The sequence below is a fragment of the Abramis brama genome, assembly GCF_963993115.1.
Source record: "Abramis brama genome assembly, chromosome: 23".
NCBI classification, from domain to species: domain Eukaryota; kingdom Metazoa; phylum Chordata; class Actinopteri; order Cypriniformes; family Leuciscidae; genus Abramis; species Abramis brama.
Genome location: NC_139985.1, coordinates 27455050 through 27478870, shown reverse-complemented (window position 1 = coordinate 27478870; position 23821 = coordinate 27455050). Strand labels below are relative to the sequence as shown.

General features: G+C 38.2%; 1 protein-coding gene across 3 annotated transcripts in view; it reads left to right on the top strand.

The window, feature by feature from the left end:
- srpk1b (SRSF protein kinase 1b) overlaps positions 1-23192 on the top strand; it is a 52308-nt gene extending 29116 nt beyond the window's left edge. For all 3 annotated transcript variants that reach the window (XM_084100806.1, XM_084100805.1, XM_084100804.1), the window contains 14 exons: positions 5768-5883; positions 10809-10917; positions 11014-11101; positions 11343-11430; positions 11721-11827; positions 11963-12128; positions 13640-13665; positions 13875-14091; positions 15497-15898; positions 18524-18624; positions 18842-18949; positions 19442-19511; positions 21452-21544; positions 21798-23192. In XM_084100806.1, coding sequence (XP_083956932.1) covers positions 5768-5883; positions 10809-10917; positions 11014-11101; positions 11343-11430; positions 11721-11827; positions 11963-12128; positions 13640-13665; positions 13875-14091; positions 15497-15898; positions 18524-18624; positions 18842-18949; positions 19442-19511; positions 21452-21544; positions 21798-21982 — 1876 coding nt within the window. In that variant the 3' untranslated portion in view covers positions 21983-23192. The remainder of the gene's footprint in view (positions 1-5767; positions 5884-10808; positions 10918-11013; positions 11102-11342; positions 11431-11720; positions 11828-11962; positions 12129-13639; positions 13666-13874; positions 14092-15496; positions 15899-18523; positions 18625-18841; positions 18950-19441; positions 19512-21451; positions 21545-21797) is intronic.
- Positions 23193-23821: the final 629 nt, after the last annotated feature.

The window sequence follows — 23821 nt, the reverse complement described above, 5'->3', positions numbered from 1 at the left end:
ACTCGACACTACAAAAAAAACATAATTGACAATGACAATACTTAATGATCACAATTAAACATTAGTGTACCTAATATGTATGATGGGTGTGACAGTGTCACACTTATACCTTATAGTAAGTAGTAAGTGGTGCTTTGCATACCCCTCCCAAACCCCCCACCCCCCCCACCCCCAAAAAAGGGCTGCTGCTTGATGTCGTGTTGGTAGTAAAAAATATTGTGGAGGTGGTAAAAAAGGTAGTAAAAGGTAGTAAATTCATCTCTATGATTCCTGCATATACCCTGGAAGATTGCAAGGGCTTAGGGTGCCATTAAGTAAGCCATTTTTAGGCTATAGCTACTTTAACTTAACCAATGGCATGAGTTGGGGTGGGGATATCTGTATGTTCCACCAATGTAAAAGTTAAATGGACAAATAAATCCCCCTACTCTTCAAAATTTAATCAAACATGCATTGTTTTGATTCTTAGTCTCGGTTGTGGTGAATATTTGTTCTTTGAATAATTATGCCTTAGGTCATCAAAATAACAGGCAAAAATAGCAAAATAACCAATGTCCTATCCACACAGCACTGAAAGGGCAGGCGAATATTTAGACTGACACCAATGAAATGCAAGGCATTCTGTTATTTCGACTGCTTTGTGCTGTGTAAGCTGACAACAGTAGAAAATAGGACCACCCACAATCTCTCCAGACATTTGGGTTTCACAGTCTTTATCCATCCCTCCTGCAGCAGATCAGTTATCTGAAGACAGACCACATTTTCATGGTTTCCACAAACAAAACAGTGGTTAGAGAATGATTTTTGTTTTCGGCTTTCTTCATATCAAAACATATTTATAAAGAATAATACATTTATTAGTAGTATTAATCAGTGATTTTTATTTAATTTAATTTTATATGAAGAACTTGACTGCTCTCCCATGGCTTGACTTGAAATGCTGTTCAATGATACACTTGTGTCTGAATGAAAGCAAATCTCTGCATCCATGTTGGAACAACTAGAGGAAAGCTTTTCCAGAAAAGTTGAAGCTCTTAAGGAGGACATTCTCCATATTAATGCCCGTGACTTTGAACTCCAAACCTAAATGTGCTTCAACAAGCACTAATGGGTGTGGTTTCAGGGTGGGCACGTTGTGCACATTCACCCTAGACTGCACATCACTTCAATTCTATATGTCTGCAGTAAGTTGCGACATTGCTTGGCAACAGCAAATAACTAAACTCCGAATCACGTTGTTCTCATCAAAACTACTTAATAACAAGTCCTTCCTTGTTTGAGAAAAACCCCGCTCTATATTTTATAGCGCTCTACATTTTATGTAGGTCCTGCCCACTGATTGCCACACAAATATATCTAGCATAGTATAAATGATACAGCAGAATCTCTACTGGTTGATGCATTTCTTCCATGCAGAAGTATACCACTTGAAAACATGTGATTTCTTGAACTTGCGTATTATTTCAGTGGCTTGTCTCATTAGCTGCGGTGCAGGGAGATGTTATGTCTGCAGTGATCTCTCTGCGTTAATTACTGTCGGCTCTCCGATTACCGTTCCAGTCATTATCTTTTAATAAATGCTTGTCTTTGAAATGTTTGAACTTACTGAACGATAATATAAGAACTTTTTATATAAGAAAAGGTTTTTGACATTACACTCTTTCTAAAAGCAAAACGTGATTATTCCACTTAGAGGTCGCGTTAACCAAAAAATGTTCTCATTGACAGATTTTTTTTTTTTTAGCAGTGACAGAACAATCTGAAGGCCATCCGTCATTTTGACATTACACTGAAGGTGATGTTTTGTAATTTGTATGAGGTCTTTAATTTGAGGACGGAAGAACAGGAATCGCAATGCAGCATATTGTGATTATTACACTTCAAAAGGCTATCATTGAATTAAATGCGCTTCATTTTCAGTCCATTATTATATTGAATAAAACAAGTTTTCAGGATTTTAAACTTTCAGTTACCCTGTTTTTTCTGGTAAGCAGCATTAAGTCCTTGTTGAATGTTAAAGGGGTCATCGGATGGCCATTTTCCACAAGCTGGTATGATTCTTTAGGGTCTTCATGTAAAGTTTGTAACATACTTTGATTAAAATTCCTCAATGGCTGTGTAAAACAACACCCTTTTACCTCCTCAAAAACAGCTCTGTTCACAGCGACCCGTTAAAGTGCATGTCTCTTTAAATGGTAATGAGCAACTGCTCACCCCACCCCTCTCTTCCATGAGCTGTGTTGACATAAGACACCTAAAGTGCTGCCTTGGCGGACAGTATACAAATGGCTGAGGGCGGAAATATGCTAATACGGGACAGTCCATCAGTGATCGTGTATGAGCTCATCATATTGCTCAGAAAATATGAGTAATCCTTAAAAAAAGGAGTGAATGGATTTTTTTCATTGAATGGTGGTTGTGTCCACACACTGCAAAGACATTTATATGCAAACACCATATAAAAGAGAGTTTTGCATCCGATGACCCCTTTAACATTCAGCAGTCCCTGTCTACTTGTTTGTGTTTTATGCTATCAGATTGCGATCAGTTCATGAGATCGGACAAATTTAGTGGCTACCGATCAAGTCATAGAATGTGATTATCTGCCGATACCAATCTGTGGCCGATGGATTGGAGCGTCCCTGAGACTCTAAAACATCTGTCTATACCCTTGACTAATGACCGCCTACAGGAAACTTAGTCACAGTGAAATCAAAATGGACTATTTTTCATGGAATATTGAAGTGTTTATTGTAAATGACTTATCCATGCACATCTTTTTTCTTTTAATTCATGTGCCCTCATAATCTTTAACCAAAAACATTTCTTCTCAAAAACTCATCTCTTCTCTGATGACGTGGCTGCTGTGCTTCAACATCTGCTCTGCTCTGAGCCAGGAGCCGTGTGTGTGTGTTTGTGTGTTTGTGTGTTTGTGTGTTTGTGTGTTTGTGTGTGTGTGTGTGTGTGTGTGTGTGTGTGTGTGTACATACAGCTCTCCCTTCTGACCAGCGTTGCATTCATGCATACCTCCACTAATTAACTCTCTCTAGCACAGCCTCTAATTATCTGGGATCTGGCTAAATTAATTGTTTTCTGGTGTAACACCCTCCATGTTCAGCCCTTCGCACCAACTACACAATCGTTTTGGACTAAACATGTTCATTAGAATACGTGTACTGTTTTTTAGCTAACTGTAAAGTTTGCTTGCATCAATCAAAAATTAATCAACTCAAGTGACAAGCAGAATTTGTAAATCCCTGGGATCTGAAGTCGATGTTTGCCGTGTATTTGTCGCAGGTGGTGCCTTCATTATTGAAATACTCATTGACGCATGAAGCGCAAAATTGATTCAGTTGGCAAGCAGACAGAGATAACCATTTCTCAATTAAACAATTTCATGTTTGTGAGAACAATCTGTGTTGCCTGGGATTTTTGTGGAAAAAGCTTCTGGGATTTGTGAAAAGGCTTTTCCTTTGCTCTGGAGTCAGGCTGTTCTGATTAACTGCATTTATTCATAATTCTTGCACATTTTTATTTCCCTCTCAACCTGTTTATTCAGACCAGAATCTTGATGTATAGCTTCACATTTTAAAACTAACAGAAACAAACCTGACGTGGGATCTTCAGCGCATTTAATCCGCTGCTTCAGACATTTTTTGCGCATTGTTCATGAGCAATATCGAGAATTCAGAAAGTGTCCTTGTAAAGGCTTATGTTATTTTGGACTTGTTTCGACCTTCCAAGCCGCAGTTGAGAGCCCAGTTTAGGATGCAGAAAATTGCCAATTGCATGAGAGAGATTACGCTACGCAGCTAGGCTAGCTCATCAGCGGGAACGGCACAAAGCCGCATATCTAATCGCATTAATGCTGGTGCAGCCAACCAGTGGAAATAACACAGCAAGTAGCATGATATTGAAAAGGTCAATGAGATATTCAGATACAATGCAGGTAGAATTCATGAATCGTCTATGATTATAACAATCAGATTGGCAAAATTGTACAGTGTCTGGTCTTGTAGTGTCGCTCTGAATCTTGGCACAAGGCCCTTCGACCTACATACTGTATCATGACATGGTGACAGGAGATGGATGATTAAAATGCTCTCATTCAAATGTACTTTATCGTTTTATTGCAATTACAAAATAGGCATAGGAATTGATCTAGTAAGTTTAAAATATTTTTTACACATATAAAGTGTTATAAATCATATTCAAACTAGTGTTGTCACGATACCAAAATTATTGTTTCGATACCGATACCAAGTCAAGAATTGCGATTTCGATACTTTTTTGATACTTTTCCTGAAAAGGGAGAAACACACTCAAATATCATTGCTGTGCTTTATTTTAAAACCGGGACAACATTCTAATCATATAACACACTAATAAATGAACATATGAACAGCAGATATATTAAACATTTGAACAAAATATGAAATATAAAAATATAAAAAATAAATTAGAGCAATGACATTCAAGGTAAAAAATAAAAATAAATTTAGCAGCATTACCTCAGTTATCATAAGAAGCATAAGAGTAACCGGTAATAACTAAAGTTACCAGACTTGCTTGTCGGCTAAGTGTTTCGCCAGGTTCGAGGTGTTGGCTCCCTTTGTTTGCATTTGTTTGTAGCACTGACGACAAACAGGTCTCGACTTATCGGTAGCTTTGCCCTCACTGTCAGCAAGGTAGGCAAAGTACTTCCATATTTCACTCCTCGCGTCATCTTTTTCTACCAGTCGTGGACCGGCGGCCACAGTATCACTTGTGCTTGCACATGCAGCCATCTCGCTGTAGTGTTTGTCACATGACAGCTGCAGTTTCTTTGCTGCGTGCGTGAGGAGAAAAACACAGACGTCCATAGGGAGGCACTGGAAGCGTGCGTTGCACACATTAACATGAAATACGTCTCTTACAAATCTGGAACGCGGTCATTCTTAGAAGTATCGAAACTAATACATTTAGGAATCGTGACGTTTTTAATTTCCGAGAATCGCGATACTTTTGAAGTATCGGTGCACCGTGCAACACTAATTCAAACTTGTCTGGTAAAGCAGGATCAGTATCATTCATTCTAATGTTAAATGCTTAAATAGATAGTTCACCCAAATATTAAAATTATCATCCTCATGCATGCAGTATGCCTTTCTTCTGTGGAGTGGACGAGTGACACTTTCATTGTATATTTTCAAAATATTATTCTTTAAAATATCATATTTTGTGCTCCACATGAGAAAGAAAGGTTTGGAATGACATGATGGTGAGTAAATGATGACATAATTTTCATTTCCGTATGAACTATCCCTTTAAGTTTGCTGCAGCAGCACGACTCAAAAAGATTGACTTCTTTATGATCTCGCTTAGTTTAACGCCTCTTAAGATTTCCTTCACAGCTCCCGCTGAGATACTGTGAACCAGAGAAGACAGACTCTCTGATTCTGCAATATCACTACAGTCCCTTCGGTTTGCACCTGAACTGATTTATAGGTTTCATAAATGTCTGAACCTCACACCAGAGAAGCCCCTGTGGACATCCATAGATGCAATAGCAAAATAATGGTGGTATTAAATTGTAAACGCAGCAAACCCCACAAAGGGTTTTCAATTATCGCCAATAACAGCATTTTAAAGGCATTAGATAATATTTGTCTGCCTTCCTGTAACATCTAGAAGCGCATCTAGAATGAGATGTGTGAAGACGTTTGGCCAGAGCCAGAGGTGGCCGTTGTCGCAACTGTTTTCTAACGATAAGCTTTGGTTCTTCCAGGCCTGATCCCCACCCGAGGGGAGCCACGCAGCAGCCTGACTCCCTGCAGGAGCAAGATGAGGAGATCTTGGGCTCAGATGATGAAGAGCAAGAGGACCCTAATGATTACTGCAAGGGTAGGAGTCCTGCACTCACAGCACTGGGAGAGATTCATGTGGACAGTCAAAGCATATTATATGCATATACAGTGTTTCCCACAGGATTTTGTGAGACTGTGGTGGGTGGACCTCGTTCCCTCTGGGGGGGGAGGTTAAATTAATAAGTTAAATTCATCAGTCTGGTGTTCACTTTGAGGTCCAGCCCATGTTCAGTGTGCAAATTGAACAAAGTGAATTGACGTACTGTACCTTCTTAACTTCAGACTTAACCTTCTTTTAAGTTGTGATATATGGCTCGTTTCCACTGAGCGGTACGGTACGGTTCGGGACAGTACGTTACGGTTCAGGTCTGTTAACCATGATCTGGCTAAGCAACAATAAAACGAAATATGTTATAAAACACCACTCTGCCTCTTTTCGTTTTCATTTAAATAAATTAAACATTATAGGGACACAAATGTGGTTCATGCGCAACACATATTGAATATTCACTGCACGTTATACGTTATTCTATTTATAACAAAACGGAATTTAAAACACAACCCTAACGTTACCTCTTTTCGTTTAAATAAAAAAAATTAAACATATTCCAGGCAATATATGCATTTGTACAAATGTTGCAATAAACATCAGTGATAATCTTGTAATAAAAAAATGACAAGAAACCATATTTCTTTTTGTAAAATTTCAGTTTTATCAATAATAGCCAATGTAAAAGTTTAAGTAAAAGGTACAAGAAGCTATACAATAAGAAATAAAGCAAACAATTCAGTCAAATATCCAAATGCAGCGCTCTAGTCTAACATTAAAGTTAAATACAAATAGCCTATAATATGAAACTAAACTTAGCCCTCAGCCAAAACGATTGACAGGGAACTAATTATATATTCACGAGAGCAAAGATCGCCCGTTAGGTCTACACAAGACGAATTATATCTCATGTTTAACCACTACCGTCGGAGTCAGCAGCGAACATCAGAAGAACTAGCCGAGGAAAGGCTCATCCAGCCGGGAAACATGAGCGTCGAGCGCCCGCTGATCGCATGGATCACAACCGGGGGAAAAAAAATCATCTTTATAAATAAACCACAAATTTGAGCTTTAAACAACTACATTCTTGCCTGAAAAACTCTTAAAATTACATTTCGTGACACAGTAACAGTAGTATTATATTAAACTGTATATTAAAAAATGGCGCTTCTTATGTTGTCATTCCCCTTGTAGCACGCATGCAAGTGACGATTCTCTGTCAACCAATCAACATCCTGCAGTGAGTCTAGCTCCACCTTTTAGTACCGTAACACTGTGCTAGGTACCCCAATGGAAGGATACCTAAAAAGTGGTACGGTACGGTTCAGCATTTTGGTACCATTCACAACTTTTGATAGTGGAAACGCAAATAAATGCGTACGAGCCAATAGTGTCTCAGTCTACGTTACATTCACACTGGTGTTTTAGAAAGTGAAACCATTAGAATATGATTATAATAATAATATAGTAATTCATATTATTTATATTATTATTCCTATAGCAGTAATAGCCATATATTGTAAAACAAATGCACTGTAAAAAAAATAAATAAATAAATAAATAAAAATAAAAAATAAATATATATATATATATATATATATATATATATATATATGTCACTTGCGCTACAGTAGGGAAATTGCAATACTTTTGCCCTAATTTCTACATTTGCAGGAGAAAAACCCTTGAGCTTTTATTTTGACGGAAACTGCGGTTGAGCCTCTTTTTTTTTCGGGCGGAAAACTAGACTTAAAACGTAAAAACGTGTCTCATTACAAATAGAGTGAAATGCTGTAGTGCAAGGGTTTTCAAAGTCTAAGACAGTGAAAACTCCCTTTTGACACAACTTACCCAATGGCGCAAAAAAAACCCACACACATAGCAATGTCAGACTCTTAACTCCTCACTTTTATCATTGTTTGTGTTAACATGAAAAGTGCAGGCCTCGTTTACACGGTCAGTGAAATGTGACCCAATTCCGATGTTTTGCTCCCATGAGACAGATCGGGTGTGTTCTAATGAACGTGTAAACAGAAAAAAAAAACGCATGCGTTTGGATATTTCGAGATCGGTTTCAGGCCTTGTTCATATGTGGAAATAAATCGGATATGTGCCAATGCGACTGTCATGTAAACAGGCAGATCGGATTTTCTGAGGCATTATCTACATCCGCGGTTTAATGACGAGAGGAACCAATTCTGTGAAGGGACGAAACGTTGTGTCGTCGTAGGAGAGGAATGTGGACACACGTTGGCACAACATATCAAAGGTTGGCTTGCTCATCCTAAAATTTCGGACCGACCGCTCTTCGTTAAAGCCAATATTTAAACAGAATCTGCTCCCACGAGTCCTGAGATCAAAATCATGGTGATGTTTGGCTAACTTCGCATCGCAGAGCTAGCATCTAGCATATTTCGCGTTCGTCCATCTGTGCAAGAGATTTTAACACTTTAAGCATGCGTGATGTTTCAGATAGTATGGCGAGTGTAAACACATGCATCGGATATGGGTCACAATTGAAAGAACGTGAAACGGATGGTCAAAAAAATCGGATAAAGGCAACAAATCAGAATTGGGCATCAAGACCTGCAGTCTTATTTTCAGAATAATAACAATTTAACTTTTTTAATTTATTAATTTAAACTAATTATTAGGCTATAATTTTTACCACTCTCCGCGCCTCCCCTGGCATGCTCTGGCGCCCCCCCTGGGGAGGTGCACCCCACACTTTGAAAACCCCTGCTGTAGTGTAAACATCTCCCCACAAAAATGTGAAAATGCATAACTGTTTGCCCGCTACGTTCCCAAATGCATGCTAAACTCACAGCACATGCAGAGATGGAGTTCACTGCATTCATTCACTGTGAACTGAGCCGTTCTGAGACGCAGGAAACGCAATGTGTGCTCTTCGATTATGCTTAGGCTATTTAATTAAATTGCAGTGATTTGCTATTTGGTAAGGGCACAAGGTGATATCGCGCTTTTAGTTTTTTTGACAGATGCTTTGCCAAAGCAATGGCACAAAACAATGTTAGAGACTTTTATGTTATTATGATAAATTTTATAATATTTTCGGCTCATTATGAAACTGTGGTGGGTCAGATTAGACTTAGGGCCGCCACAGTCTAGGTCAGTGGTTTTCAATTCCAGTCCTCGTGACCCACTGCTCTGCACATTTTGTATGTCTCTCTTATCTGACACACTCAGTTCAGTTCATGGAGTCTCTCCTAATGAGCTGATGATCTGGTTCAGGTGTGTTAAATAAGGGAGACATACAAAATGTGCAGAGCAGTGGGTCACGAGCACTGGAATTGAGAACCACTGGTCTAGGTAATTATTTGGAAAGCACTAGTATTATAAACAGGATTCAAAATAATTCTTTGCCACACTTGGCTATAGGGCTGCACGATTAGTCGAAATAAAATCAAAATCACGATATGGTTTAGTGTGATTATAAAATCACAAAGGCTGCGATTTAATGAAATTAATATATGCGCTGCACATTATAGATTGATGCGCAGCACTTATCTTTTTGCACACAAGCAACTCATGATCCAGTGTTTTCAGTGGCATAATTCTCATTTGGTTCGCTTATAAACAACATGCGCCTCCCATTACACCAGATCTGTAATGAGAAGCATTTATAAATCAGTTGTCTGCAAATGAGAAACTTTAAGGGTTCCCTGTGGTTTTTTAGCCAAAATAAAAGCTTACCTGTTTAACGTTTGAAAATTAAGAAATTAAGACATGCATATTAGTATTGTAAGCTTACAGTTGTAATGGAAAAACTATAATTATTTGTATTAATATTATTTTCAATTAAAAATATTCAAAATTGATTTTATTATTGTTTTTATTACATTCTAGATTATTACAAATGCAATTTTTCTTATTTTGTTTAATATTTTTATGCAATAAAAATCATTATAATTATCCTAATAATAATTATCATTATTTTATAGTCATATTATAATATATAATCACAGTATGATTTTTATTGTCCAATTGTGCAACCCTCAAACAAGCACAGCAAACCTGGAACTTGAAAAAACATGCATACATATTAAATCAGAGTCGCAGTTTTTATTGGAATAAATAGTTCAAACAAAGTAAACATTTGATCAAATCCCAGGTTGGGTTATAATGGGTGATATTTTGTTTCTCTGAAAATCTGTTTGATATACAAATGATATCAGTGAACAAAGATCATGAATAATTAATTGATGCTCTTACATAAATTAATTTGTATGACATTTTACAACATGAATAACATTGACTTGATCATAAAAATCAAATACTCTCCATTATTTACAGGTGAAACTCGAAAAATTAGAATATCGTGCAAAAGTTTGTGTATTTCAGTAATTCTAATTAAAAGGTGAATCTAATATATTTAGTATATATAACTATATACATATGCATGATTATACTTTTCAGAGGGCCGACATTTCTGTATTTAAAGTCCTTTTTTTTATTGATTTCAAGTAATATTCAAATTTTCTGAGATTTTGAATTTGGGGTTTTCATAAGCTGTAAGCCATCATCATCAAAGTTATAACTTTTGCACAATATTCAAATTTTTCAAGTTTCACCTGTAATTTTCTTGTTTTATTTATTTATTTTCTGCATGTTTCTGCATGTTGCTCTCACCACATGTTTAAAGCATTAAGCAAGCAGCGAAACGGTTTTCTTTTTTTCTTCTTTAGAAACAATAGTTAAGGATTATGCCAAACTTCTCAAGGTTTTCTTTTTGAAGTCTTTGAAGAAATGTATTCAATTAATTGTTTGTATGAATTTTGTTTTTAATAAATGAAAAGGATAGATAACCAGTGTTCATTTTGTACCCTGATTCTCAAATAATTCCAGATGTTTTGTTTCTAGCAGTGTTTTCTAACAATCCCAACATGTTCTAGGTGGATATCACCATGTGAAAATAGGCGACCTGTTCAATGGACGGTACCACGTAATCCGCAAGCTGGGATGGGGTCATTTTTCCACTGTTTGGCTTGCTTGGGACACACAGTATGTTCACTTACCTGATGGTTTTTCTCTTTCAGTAATACCATTTATGTATTTGAAGTACGTGTACTTGGAGGTAATTTATTGTTTTGGTTGCAGAGGGAAGCGTTTTGTGGCCATGAAAGTGGTTAAGAGCGCAGAGCACTACACAGAAACAGCACTCGATGAGATCAAGCTCCTGAGAGCGGTGAGTTACTCCGACGCCAGCGCTGCCATAGAAAACAAGAACATTTAGTTTCAGATGAATTTGAGAGTATGCCACACTGCGGTGGAAAAAAGTGAAGTCAGTTGTAGCCAACATGGCCTGAGGAAAGTAGTTTCATCAAATGAGAATGCGGTTTATTTCATAACAAACCAAAGAAAATGGTTTTGAAATGTTGCCTGTAAATCTGAGAGCTATTTTCTCCAATCCCGTCTGGTGGATTCAGGTCAGGAACACAGACCAGAATGACCCCAGCAGGGAGAAAGTGGTGCAGTTATTGGACGACTTCAAGATCTCAGGCGTGAACGGGACCCGTATCCTTTCAGTACTGAGAACACAGCCTACACACATGCATAAATCATTTGAGACATCCACAGGTGTGTTTCTAGTGTACTCTATATTTGCTTTTAGGCGCAGTTTTCAGCTGCCGCTCGATCTCTTGATCCACAGCTGTGAGACTCGGCGCTCTGCCCAGATTCAGTTCAGCTCGCTCTCTTATTTGTGGAGAACAGCTCGCAGTGAGCTGGAGCTTTTTGGCTTGAGAGCTGGAATTTGTTCTCCAGAGATACGTTCAGCATCGTTTCCCTTTAACATGCGCTGTCAGATGTGTGTATGGTGTTTGAAGTCCTCGGCCACCATCTGCTGAAGTGGATTATTAAGTCCAACTACCAGGGCCTGCCGCTGCCGTGTGTCAAGAGCATTATTCGACAGGTGCTTATTTTTAATTCATTGTCGTTTAGTTTGGTTGTATAGAAAGTCAAATGCAATTCACAACTCTCTCTCTGTCTCTCTCAATCTCTGTCTCTCTCTCTCTCTCTCTCTCTCTCTCTCTCTCTCTCTCTCTAGGTTTTGCAAGGCCTGGACTACCTGCACACCAAGTGTAAGATCATTCACACTGATATAAAGCCAGAGAACATCCTGATGGATGTGAATGAGGCGTATGTCAAGAGACTGGCGGCGGAGGCCACCGAGTGGCAGAAATCTGGAGCTCCGCCTCCCTCTGGATCCGCAGGTGACCCCAAGATCTCCTCTCAGATATGCAAGAGAAACAACGTTTAGATTATTAGTAGAGTTCCCACTAGGGTCAGTAATCAAGCACAAATGCTGCCGAAATATATAAACATACCCAAAATATTGAAATGCTGTTTCATATTTTTAGTAGGGTTGGGCAACGATTAATTGCGATTAATCGCATCCGAAATAAAAGTTTGTGTTTACATAATATATGTGTGTGTACTGCGTATAATTATTTTGTATATATAAATACACACATATGTATGTGTATATTTAAGAAAAATTTGCATGTATATACTGTAGATATATTTATACATAATTTATATTATATATGAATATTTTATATATAAATACCAAATTTTTCTTAAATATACACATACATACAGTATGTGTGTATTTATATAGACTAAATAACTATACACAGTACACACACATATATTATGTAAACACAAACTTTTATTATGGATGCGATTAATCACGATTAATCGTTGCCCAACCCTAATTTTTAGATTATGTTTCTTGAAGTTAATTAAGTTTGCAAAGTGCATAAAAAAAGTTCAATATTTGTATAAAAATGATCATTTTCCATCCTTATTTTTACTCTCTACTTGACATCCACTGATGGTCTTACATGACATCTTTATCCAACATCAGTATCATGCCTGTGATTGATGGACAGACATGAGTTGTTCAAAGAAGGCTAGAAAAGAATAATTCATATTTTAAACTGGTTTAAAGGTTTGAGTTCTGAAACTTGCAGTATGTTTGTATTGTAGAGTATTTGTGTATCTGATTTATGCAAAGACTATAACTGTTTTAAAAAATATGTTTTTGTAATATGATAAATATATATTACAATTAACATTTTAATGTGAAGACTGGAGTAACGATGCTGAAAATTCAGCTTTGATCTTAAGAATTATTTAAAAAATATATATAAAAAGACGAAACGACGTACTGCCCCCAAAATGAATGGTACAGTAATGTATAAACAATAAGAATATCTAGTTATTCTTAATCTTTTTATTAGCTAGAAATCACAAATAACTGGAAATGCAATGGAAATTCATTGGTCGAAAACCTTGTATTTAACATTTCAACTGGGTCAGGGAGTTTATGAATGTTCTGTTACGTACAGTATATTCTTATTGATTTGATTTTTTACATGAAATTGTTGTGGTGCCGTCTGCAGGTTTATTAAGCTGTAACTTAGTAACCTCACATCCATTCACCTCCTCTGACAGCTCAGCATTGAACATCTCCATTGATACATTATTCAGAGTGACGTAAAGTCTGCGGGATGTTTCTAAATGGAGAGCAGTGACTCATGTGCTCCTCCAAACAACTGAAGGCTGACACATTCCCACAGTGTGGATCTCTGGAGAAGCTCATGTGCTCTACTTTTGAACTCTGTGTAGCTACTGAGAAATGTCCAGCTTTCATGACGTTGATTGTGCGCAACAAGATGCTGATGTTGTCTTCTCTTCTCATCTTCTTTCTCCACTGCAGTGAGCACAGCTCCGGCCCCAAAACAAGTGAGTGTTCCTCTGAGATTAGTTTTGTAGCGTCTCCCTTATTGCTTATCAGCCGCAGATTCACGCACAAATAAATAACTGTGAAGTCACCAGATTTAATTTACTGTTCCACATCTAGTTATTCAAACAAACACTCAAACTCGTCTTGCATTGTTTGTCTCAATGGATTGTTCAGAAGATTAGAAAAATCACAAGATTCTCTCCTTCAGATGGCCAAAATGTCCAAGAACAAGAAGAAAAAGATGAAGAAGAAACAGAAGCGTCAGGCTGAGCTCTTGGAGAAGAGGATTCTGGAGATCGAGGGGCTGGAGAAAGGCCCTGAGGAAGGACAGGAGGAAGAGGAGGATGAAACGGAGACGCCCGACAGCACCCCATCAGTCCCCAGCAGTCACACACTGCATGACATCACAGCTGAGGCCACACTGGGTGAGGAACACTGGATTATTAGTATTAGTGCGGTTAGAGCAAGGCTTGACGTTACTTGGGCCAGAGACACATTTCACAAGCTCTCTGTTTGATTCTGAATCATTCGGGTGTATTTTGCTTGCGTATTAAAGAGATTCTCTCAAGGTTAATGCAGCAAATTACATAGGGAACCTTGCAACTGATTACATTACAAAGATAGTTATTTTAAAAATGATCAAAGGGGAGTGTTTAGTATTATTTGTATACTATTGTAGTATTTATTAATATTTTCAATTAGCTTTTATGTTTAAATTTCAGTTTTCATTTAGATTTTTGTAATTTTGTTATGTGCTTATGACATTGTTATTCGTTTTTTTTTAGCAAGTGTTAGTAATGTTAATACTTACTATTTTACTTATTACTTATTATTTCAGTTAGTTGCCAAGGAATCATTTCTCATTTTCAAAATTTCTAGTTTAAGTATGCTTTTTAAATGTAATAAATATATTTCATTTTATTTAAGCTGTATTTCAGTTAACAAACATGATTTTTAATAGTTTTAGTTTTCTTTTTATTTAACAATAACAACACTGACAACACTACAGTTAAATTGCTATTCAATCAATATGGCAAAAATATATAAAAATAGAATCTTATATAAAAAATAGAGTGCCAATATTAATTGATGATAATTGAGCACAAAATCAGCATTTTACTATGATTTCTGAAGGATCATGTGACATTGAATACAGCTTTGTCATATATATATATATATATATATATATATATATATATATATATATATATATATATATATATATATATATATATATATATTATTCCATCTATACATCCTGTAATATCCACTGAATCATTTTGATTCACTAAACAGAACCGGTTCTTGTGAATTGAATTACACTTGCTGAGATTTTAAGAAACCATTAGATTGTTCAAATGAAGATTGCAATTAATTAGAAAAAACATAATTTTACCTAGCCCCAGAAAGCAAGCGCCTAGCAACCGCAGATCAGTGCACTCAGAACACCTTAGCAACCACTTAGCAATGCTCTGACATCCATCAGCAACACCCTAGCATTTTATCGTCAAGCACAGGCAAACACCACATTTCTTCTTCCTTGAAAAGTAAATGTAAATCTAAAGCAGTTGTGAATGCAGTTAATGATATCATTATTAACTGACTCAGTAGGCGCAAATATTTGTGCAATATCTGTAGTGTTGCAGAATCTCTGCTGCTCTTCTGTGAGTGTAGCCACATCCGTCATGATGAAAAAAACATGCTTCCAGCTACTGTCTTCATCAATTATGACTGGTGTTGCTGCGGTTTAGTCTTGCGCCATGATATATTAACGTTTCAACTCAGAGATTGTATTGAAATCCAAACTTTTGGACTTTTTTTCCACTGCAGATGGTGTCTCAGATGGTTGGTCTCAGCTCAGAGGCGGCGTCAACGGTCACAGCCCGGGCCTTGAGGACGAGCAGAGCCTCGATCTCCAGCAGCAGATGAAGGACGACACCCCCGTGAACCCCTACGACAGCGGCACCGAGGGCTCTGACCCTACTAACCCTTACCCAGCATGCAACGGCACTGAAGAGAAAGAGCCCAGTCCTCCGTCCCCTGCCGCCACAGACGGTAATGGACCTTTGATTTGTGGCATGGTTGAGTCACAGTGCCCTAGGGTGCAGGATCAAGAGAGCCCCACGGCGGAGCTGAACGGCTCTGTTGAGGGCCCCAGGGCGGAGGTGGGCCTCACCATGGAGGTGGACCCCAGCGCGCAGGCGGTCACAGAGGAGGAGAGCCTGAAGGACGGTCAGTGCGGAGCCCTCGCTGGAGGAATGCCCCTCTCTTTAATTCTCTGTTTGCGCCTTACTAACTGCCCTCCCTCTCTCTCCGCCTCTGTGTGTTTCCTAACACTGAACTGGTTTTGCTAACATACTAAAACAGCCTGATTTTGCGCTGTTTAATAGCAGTATTAATCCAGGAAAGGGACAGTTCACATACAACATGCTTTCGATGAAGTAGGGGTGGGCGATAGGACCAAAATCTCATATCACGATATGAGTAATTTTATTTCACGATAATGATATAGTTATAGTTAATTTGATTTAAATAAGGTTTTTATGATATCAAAATAGCCTAAATAAAACTCTCAAGCTTACTGAAGACCAGTAAACAGTGATAAATGAAATGGACCTAACTGAAACATTTCAAGCATAAATAAGAAATACTACATAAAATGTATAAAGTAATCAAATGTATGAAAAAAAAAGCACTGCATAGTCTTCACTGTGTAAATATACATTTATTCTTATTACAGTTACGAAACCGATACAGTCAAGAGCAGTGAGAGATTTTTTCTTTTGTCATTGTTTGATCAGCATGAATAATGACAGATCACAGATCCATTATACTCTTGCGTTTTCTTTACTTCAGACAAATTGCTGTTTACACTTGCAAATACATGGTCATTTTGACACATAGGTATGTGTATTTAGCTGTTCTAGCCCATTTAGACGGTAAAAAGCACTCAGTTCAGTTCTCTCATGTCGTTCAGAGAGACAGTGCATACATATTGTGAAATTAGTTCTCTTTCGATGCTTAATTATTGCGGTTTAAAATCACCTAGGCCTATTTATAAATGGCATTGTTAAAAAACGCATGCAAACGCTAAGCTTTCCTGATCGCACAGCAAAATCATGTGACGTGAGCGTCATGATAGAGAAGATGGTCCTAAATCTCTGCCGGTATCTCGGCCATCCCTACGATGAAGTAAGTTGATTATAAAGATGGAGTTCCACAGTCATGAAAGTCAGGAAATTATTTTTGAATTCACAAGCATGGTAATGCGTAAGTCTGGACAGATCATTAATTAGACCTCAATAAAAATTCACTAAAAAATAATTAGTTGGATATGTGCCATTTTGCCTCTTTTCCAGTGTTTTAATGCAGAGGCCTCAGAGCAAACCGCAGCAGAAGTGCATGACCCAAGCTGTCCAAGAGCTCAGGAGCAGTTCATTAAAACCGTCGGCTGCTCTGACAGAGTTCTTGTTCTGTTTAATGAGGTTGTGATGTTTCCCCAGCCACATAAGTGTATGTTCTTATCTGTAAGTGTTAGACAAGCATAGTCAGGAGTATTTCTGTTTCACCAAACATGGTGTCTCAGCAAGATAAACTTCAGATACTCCTGTGAGCCAAGCATGCATGAATGCACATAAAACCAGGCTACAAACAATGACATGACATTGTTTGACTAAAAACGACTTCTTGAAAAACTAAATTTAGGTTTAAAGTGAACAATATATAATGGAAATTGCATTACACTGTGGCGTACAGTTAACTGCACTTAATACATGTGTGTGTGTGTATATATATCATCCATTTATCTATCCATCCATCTATCTATCGTTCTATCTATTATTGTATTGTTCTGTCTGTTTATCGTTCTGTCTATTTATTTGTTTGTTTATCTATCTGTCTCTTTGTCTGTGGTTCTTGGAAGACAGAGAGTATCTATCGTTTTATCTTTCATTTTATTTAATGTTCCATCTATCGTTCTGTCTATCTATAGGGTCTTTTGCACTAGGTAGTTCTAGGTACGCAGTTATAGGAGCCAGGGTGCTTGACACCAGGGCGGTTCCCCTAGGGCCGTTTTGCTGGTTGCATTCGCACCGCCAGTAGGAACTGTGACGTGAGCCGCGCTTCTTGTTGTGACTTTTATTTTGACAGCGCTGAGAACGCCAGAGCCTGAGCTAACAGCGCTCGCATTCTCCGTGTTCATTAGTGTACGATCTGTTTAACTGTCCTGTCTAATAAAGTATATGTACAAAAAAAGTAGACAGTATATGAAAAGGTTTTAGCGTTTGCCTTGTGCTTGATGCCCAGTGTCGCTAGCTGAGCAGAAATACATAATCATGTTTCAAGTTGCGTTGGATTTTCTCCTTAGCGTAAAGGTTGAGAGCTCCATCTATCACTGTTTGCCATGTTTGTAGAGCTAGTTTGTGGAGCAAATATATAGGCTATAATCTGTTTACATGCTTTTTAAAAATGGCGAGTGCTGGTGTTTCACGTGCATTCGGCCAATCAGCGTATACGAACGTCACGGATAGTTCCTGTAGTGCTGGTTTAGACCCGACTCTGAAGCAGGAGCTAAATTAGTTCCCCTAAAAGGCGTTCCTAGAATTAATATCGTTCCCAGTTCCTGCAGTTTGAACACGCCAAAAAACGGGTATTTCTAGGAACGTTCTGTCTATCTAACTATTTATCTGTGTCTGTCAATCTATGTATCATTCTGTCTCTCTGTCTGTGAGTGTGTAACCACAGGTGCTCTAGCGTTTATAATTCAGCAAACACACTGAACCTCACAAGAGCCGACCCAGAATGTGTGTGTGTTATTAACTCTAAAATGGTCTTTCTCCTGCTTCTGTTTTACTGCAGCTAAGAATGCTGCGGGAAACCTGCTACTCAACCCCCTGGAGCCGCTAAACGCTGGTAAGATCCAGGTGAAAATCGCTGACCTGGGAAACGCCTGCTGGGTGGTGAGTCTGGACTTTTCTTTGCATGTATAACAAACAAAAAAACAGCTCAATCAGAAAGTTAAAGCGATAGTCCACCCAAAAACAAAGATTCTGTAATCATCTATCTTTATTCTTGTTGATTGATGCATTAGTTGAATTGACTGATCGAGAAGGTGATATCCTCATGGGTTTTCAGTGGTTAGTTCCTCCTAATGTAACTCTCGTTTGTCATCGTCAGCATAAGCACTTCACAGACGATATTCAGACGCGGCAGTATCGCTCTCTGGAGGTGTTGATCGGATCAGGATACGGGACCCCAGCTGACATCTGGAGCACAGCGTGCATGGTGCGTTTGAAGGCTTTTTGATAAGAAACAGTTTTTGAAAACATCTCAGTCTCTCTTTCAAAACCTAGAGAACCGCCTTATAAAGCAGCATCCTAACAAAGCACTCTACACAGGCTCCAACTTTCCATGACACAAATAGCTTTCCATGTGGAGACTTGACCGAGTTAGCACGCAGTTAGCCTGTTGCTAAAGTAATGACCCGATACTCGAGTTTTATTACGAAAGAGTTTTGTTTTAGCATGTTGTTAAAGTAATGACTCAATGAACAGTAAGGTCAGACCCAGAGAAAGAGGTTAAACTCCATCTGTATCAGCATTTCAAGCCCGCTGCGTAACGAAAGAGTCTTGTCACGGCGTGGCGGCTTCGGTTCGGGCAGGGGTGAGAAGGTTGGTTTGGCCTTTCAGATAGCAACCTACCATCTAGAGAACTGGATCCTAGGAACGCTGTCCACGCACACATACATTCGTCTTCTCAAAGTGTGTCTCTCTCTAGGCATTTGAGCTGGCGACAGGGGATTACCTGTTTGAGCCTCACTCCGGAGAGGATTATTCCAGAGATGAAGGTAATTATTCTTCCACAGGCTGCCAGGGTTCATACACATTTTTACCAATACATTTGAGGCAATATTCATGACCTAATGTTCCATGAAAGTCTATGTATACATGCAAAATAAGCAAATTTATCATATATCTTAACTAAAGTTAATGACTATTAATGCTATTCGATTGCTTGCTATTTTTAATAAATTCAAGCTGTGACTGTGCCAGAGGTTACCCCACGCAGAGAACATAACGTCATGCCATTGAATGCCCGAATGTATTGAAATTTGTTTAAAAAATATTAGCAATTAAACCAGGGCATGAATTTTGTTTTGGATAATGTAATTTAAAAAGCATACATATATTTTTAACATTACGATTATCTCAATTATATGTGTGTGTTTTTACTTTGGAGTAATTTTTGTGCAGTATCTTACACACAACACAGGGACGCTTGATTTCAAATTCTGAATTGAATTTGCAAAGTCAGTAAACAGTCAGAAAAATAAAACATAAATTACAAGCAGTTGCACAAATAAATACCATAGAATAAATAGAAATGAATGGTTTTTTTTAGGTAGATCTAATAGTAGTGTTCAGGTACAGAAACATTACAAATATAAGTACTCAAATGTGAAATAACACTGGATAGTTTCACTGTAAATTAAAAACAGACTGGTTACGTTCACTGAAGACACAACCAACTTTGTTTACGAGGATACACACCAAGACCGGCGTTTTGAGATAATGTTGTGTATTTGTCCATTTAAGCGCAATAAGCCACAAAAAATCACTCAATTTGGTACTTGTGAGCTGTTTGCGATGCGGCTTTATGTGCGCGCTTTAGATGTGACTGAGAGCGCACAGAAAAGTTAAGCACTGAATTAGAAATATTGCTTGGGATCGCTTACAAAAACTTTAATTTTTAAATAAACTTTTGTGACGATGCAACACTGTCCCGGTTGGGCAAGTGACGATTCCATCAACTGTCCCGAAACATGAGCGAAAGTCTTGTATCACCGTGTGCAGATGCAATGTGCTGATGTGAAGCCATGCGTGTCATAACGAGAGAGAGAGTGAGCGAGAGAGAGATATTTGTGAAACAAATTTCCATGACTTTTCCAAAACTTTCTGGGTTTATTTTTCCAAAACTTTTCCAGGCCTAGAAATTGCTATTTTAAAATTTTCCAGGTTTTTTTACGACCATACGAACCCCATGGTCTGGATTCCGCCCAGACAACTTCTCCAGACCCGCAAGTGATTCAAAAACACATGGGGAGAACAAATCACACCATGCCCTTTAATTAGCACTTGAACGAGAGCCATTGCAAGTTCACTAATGACGTCCAATGCATCCATTTCTCAAGCGCAGTGTAATATTTGAGCTGTCATTACGGAGGTGGCACTGGGAGTTGAATCGCTGGAGAGGTTGCGGCCTCTAAGCTGTGTTCAGACCGCCTGCAAAAATCAAATTGTTTGCATCTCCAGATTTTATCTAGATGGGTTTTTGAAAGTCTGGATTTCCCCAAACACACTGGTCCAGCTGACCAATCAGAGCACACTGTGCTTATCAGAAGGCGGGGCTTCATAGAGACAGGAACTAAACAGAGCGTTTCTGACAGGCTGGGAAAAGAGGAGCTGCAACAATGGAGAATGTGTGTTTTTTGAACATTCAAGCATGAAATCCTATTCTAGTAGAGCCCAAAAATCAAAATCAAGACTTTGTAAAACAGCTTAATATGCTCTCTTTAAAAACTTCAAATAAAAAGAAAGACCCATTATGTCCTCTTTAATATACAGGTACATTAGGACTTGGCATGTCTGGTCTTAATAAAACATGTTCATTAAGATCAAGGACAAACATAAATTAGTGGGATCATAGATGACCAATTCAAGTCACTAGTTGTAAAAGTTCCATCTAATGCTTGTTGTAAATGCTATCTTCTGTTTCTCTTGTCAACAGATCACATCGCGTTGATCATCGAGCTGCTGGGGAAGATTCCTCGTAAACTCATCATGAATGGCAAATATTCCAAGGAATTTTTCACCAAGAAAGGTACATCTGTCAGTAGACGCTTATCACATGAGTAATTGCTCAGCTGATGTCTTTCACTTACTTGATAAACTTGCTCACAGTGTTCAGTAGCTTTGTGTGAATGTCAGAGTGATTAATGAGGTATGTCAGCGCTGCCATTAATGGGATGGCCATACATTTTTTGAGTGTGCGTAAATGTTGCTGTGTAGTCTATTTTGAAACTGATAGTTCTCACTTTTAATTGGATGTGTCCATCTATTTACTTGTGTGCTAGGTGACCTAAGGCACATCACTAAGCTGAAACCGTGGGGTTTGCAGGACGTGCTGGTGGAAAAGTACGAGTGGGCCCGAGACGAAGCCCAGAATTTCGCGGACTTCCTCATCCCGATGTTAGACCTCATCCCAGAGAAAAGAGCCACGGCTGCCGAGTGCCTCCGTCACTCCTGGATCGCCTCCTAGTGGCCAAAACCCTCCAAACCACACACACACACACACACACACACACACACACACACACACACACGCACGCACTTCTCTGAACTCATGAATGCTCACCACTGACAGACGCTGTCTTAAGAGCCGTTCCTGGTGTCCCGGCAGATATTATCCGCACGGATGAGGAGGTCCGGTCAAGCAGATCTAATCTGAATCCGGTTTGCAAGTCGTCGTTGCTTTTTTACGTAATGGGTATAATTTGAGTGTACCGTCATATCAGTGGTCCGCGCTCTTGCTGATTTATCTAACAATCACTTTTCTATCAGTTTCCGTCATATCACAGGATGGTTTGAAATGATTTATCTTCTCGACAGGTCGGACTTTGTCAACTTACAGTGTCCATTTTCTTAAAAGCAGGAGTGTTTGGAGTAAAACGGACTCAGTAGCTGATTGTAGTTTCTCTTCACCGTATTAAGAAACGATTGCTAATCACAAGTTCCTTCAGACTGTTTTCCATATCTTCACAGAGGGTTTTACATCAATGTCTGAATGAAGGGAGCATGAATGGACGTTATTGAAGTTCTGAGTGTCTTCAAATTGAATGTGAGCTACTGTACAGTGCAGGAGAAACACACATGTATTTTTACCACAAAGGGCAAAAATAAAAGTTTAGAATTTCTCCATTTTGATTTTTGTCACAAAATCCATAAAGGACTATCATGGTTAGAATAACTCATTGTATAACAGTAATAATGACGTTTAATATGTGAATGCCAGGGAGGAGTTTTGGGATCAAGGTTTTTTTTGAGTTACATAATCTAAAATCAGTGAGAACATTTCAAATTTTGTACATACTCATACCAAAGAGTTGGTTCGTCACACGATCAGTGTTGTACAGTCTTAAGCCCCATTATTTGTGTACAGTTTTGTTATAAATGAATGGCTTAAGAAAAATGTTTAAGAATCACTGATTCAGAGATGCCTTGAAATGAATCTGCAATGATCTGTGCATCTTTTTATGCTTTTTCTTCTCACAGTGTTGCTTCAAGCGATATTAGTTTTTGTCTCTGGATGAAGGCCTTCGCTTTCTCTTCGTTTGACCTTTTAACCCCTCACGAACATCATCTGCTTCTCTGCTCTCTCCGTTCTCATGAATGTCTCTCTGCTTTTGCTTGTTCAGCACTGAACGAAAACTGTTTCTGTAGTAAACTTTAAATAAAGTTTTTGAAATGGCTTTTGGGACTTCGAAGTATTTGTAGTTCAGATTAACGGGAACACTTTACAATAAGGTTTCATTTGTTAACATTAGTTGATAAAGTAACAATGAACAATACTTTTATCAATACATTATTAAAATCCTTAACGTTAATGCACTGTGAACGAACATGAACATTATTGACTAGCATTAAACAGGCTAATTAATGCTGTACAGATATATTGATCATTGTTAGTTTGTTAGTTAATGCATTAATTAATGTTAACCAAAGAGACCTTAATGTAAAGTGTTACATGATTCACTTTGCCATTTTGATTCATATCGCAAAATAACAGCGTGTCCCGTTTCATTCCTGAATAAATGAAGTGCATGTTCATTTTAATTTGTGAGCGAGCTAGTGCTTTCATGTCTTCACAGAATGATTATAGCGCAGGTATATATTTTTATTATTAATAATGCCATTTACAAGAAGGAGATTTGGAGTGGCACTGAAAGAGGATTCTCGTTAGTTGATGATGGATCTGTTTTGTTGTAATTGTGGGGAAACACGTGTGGTGTATGATGGTCTCTTAGTAGACGTGAACATTTAAATGAAAGACAAAAAGACTTGATTCAATCATGAATGGCTGAGCTTTTAAGCTGATTGG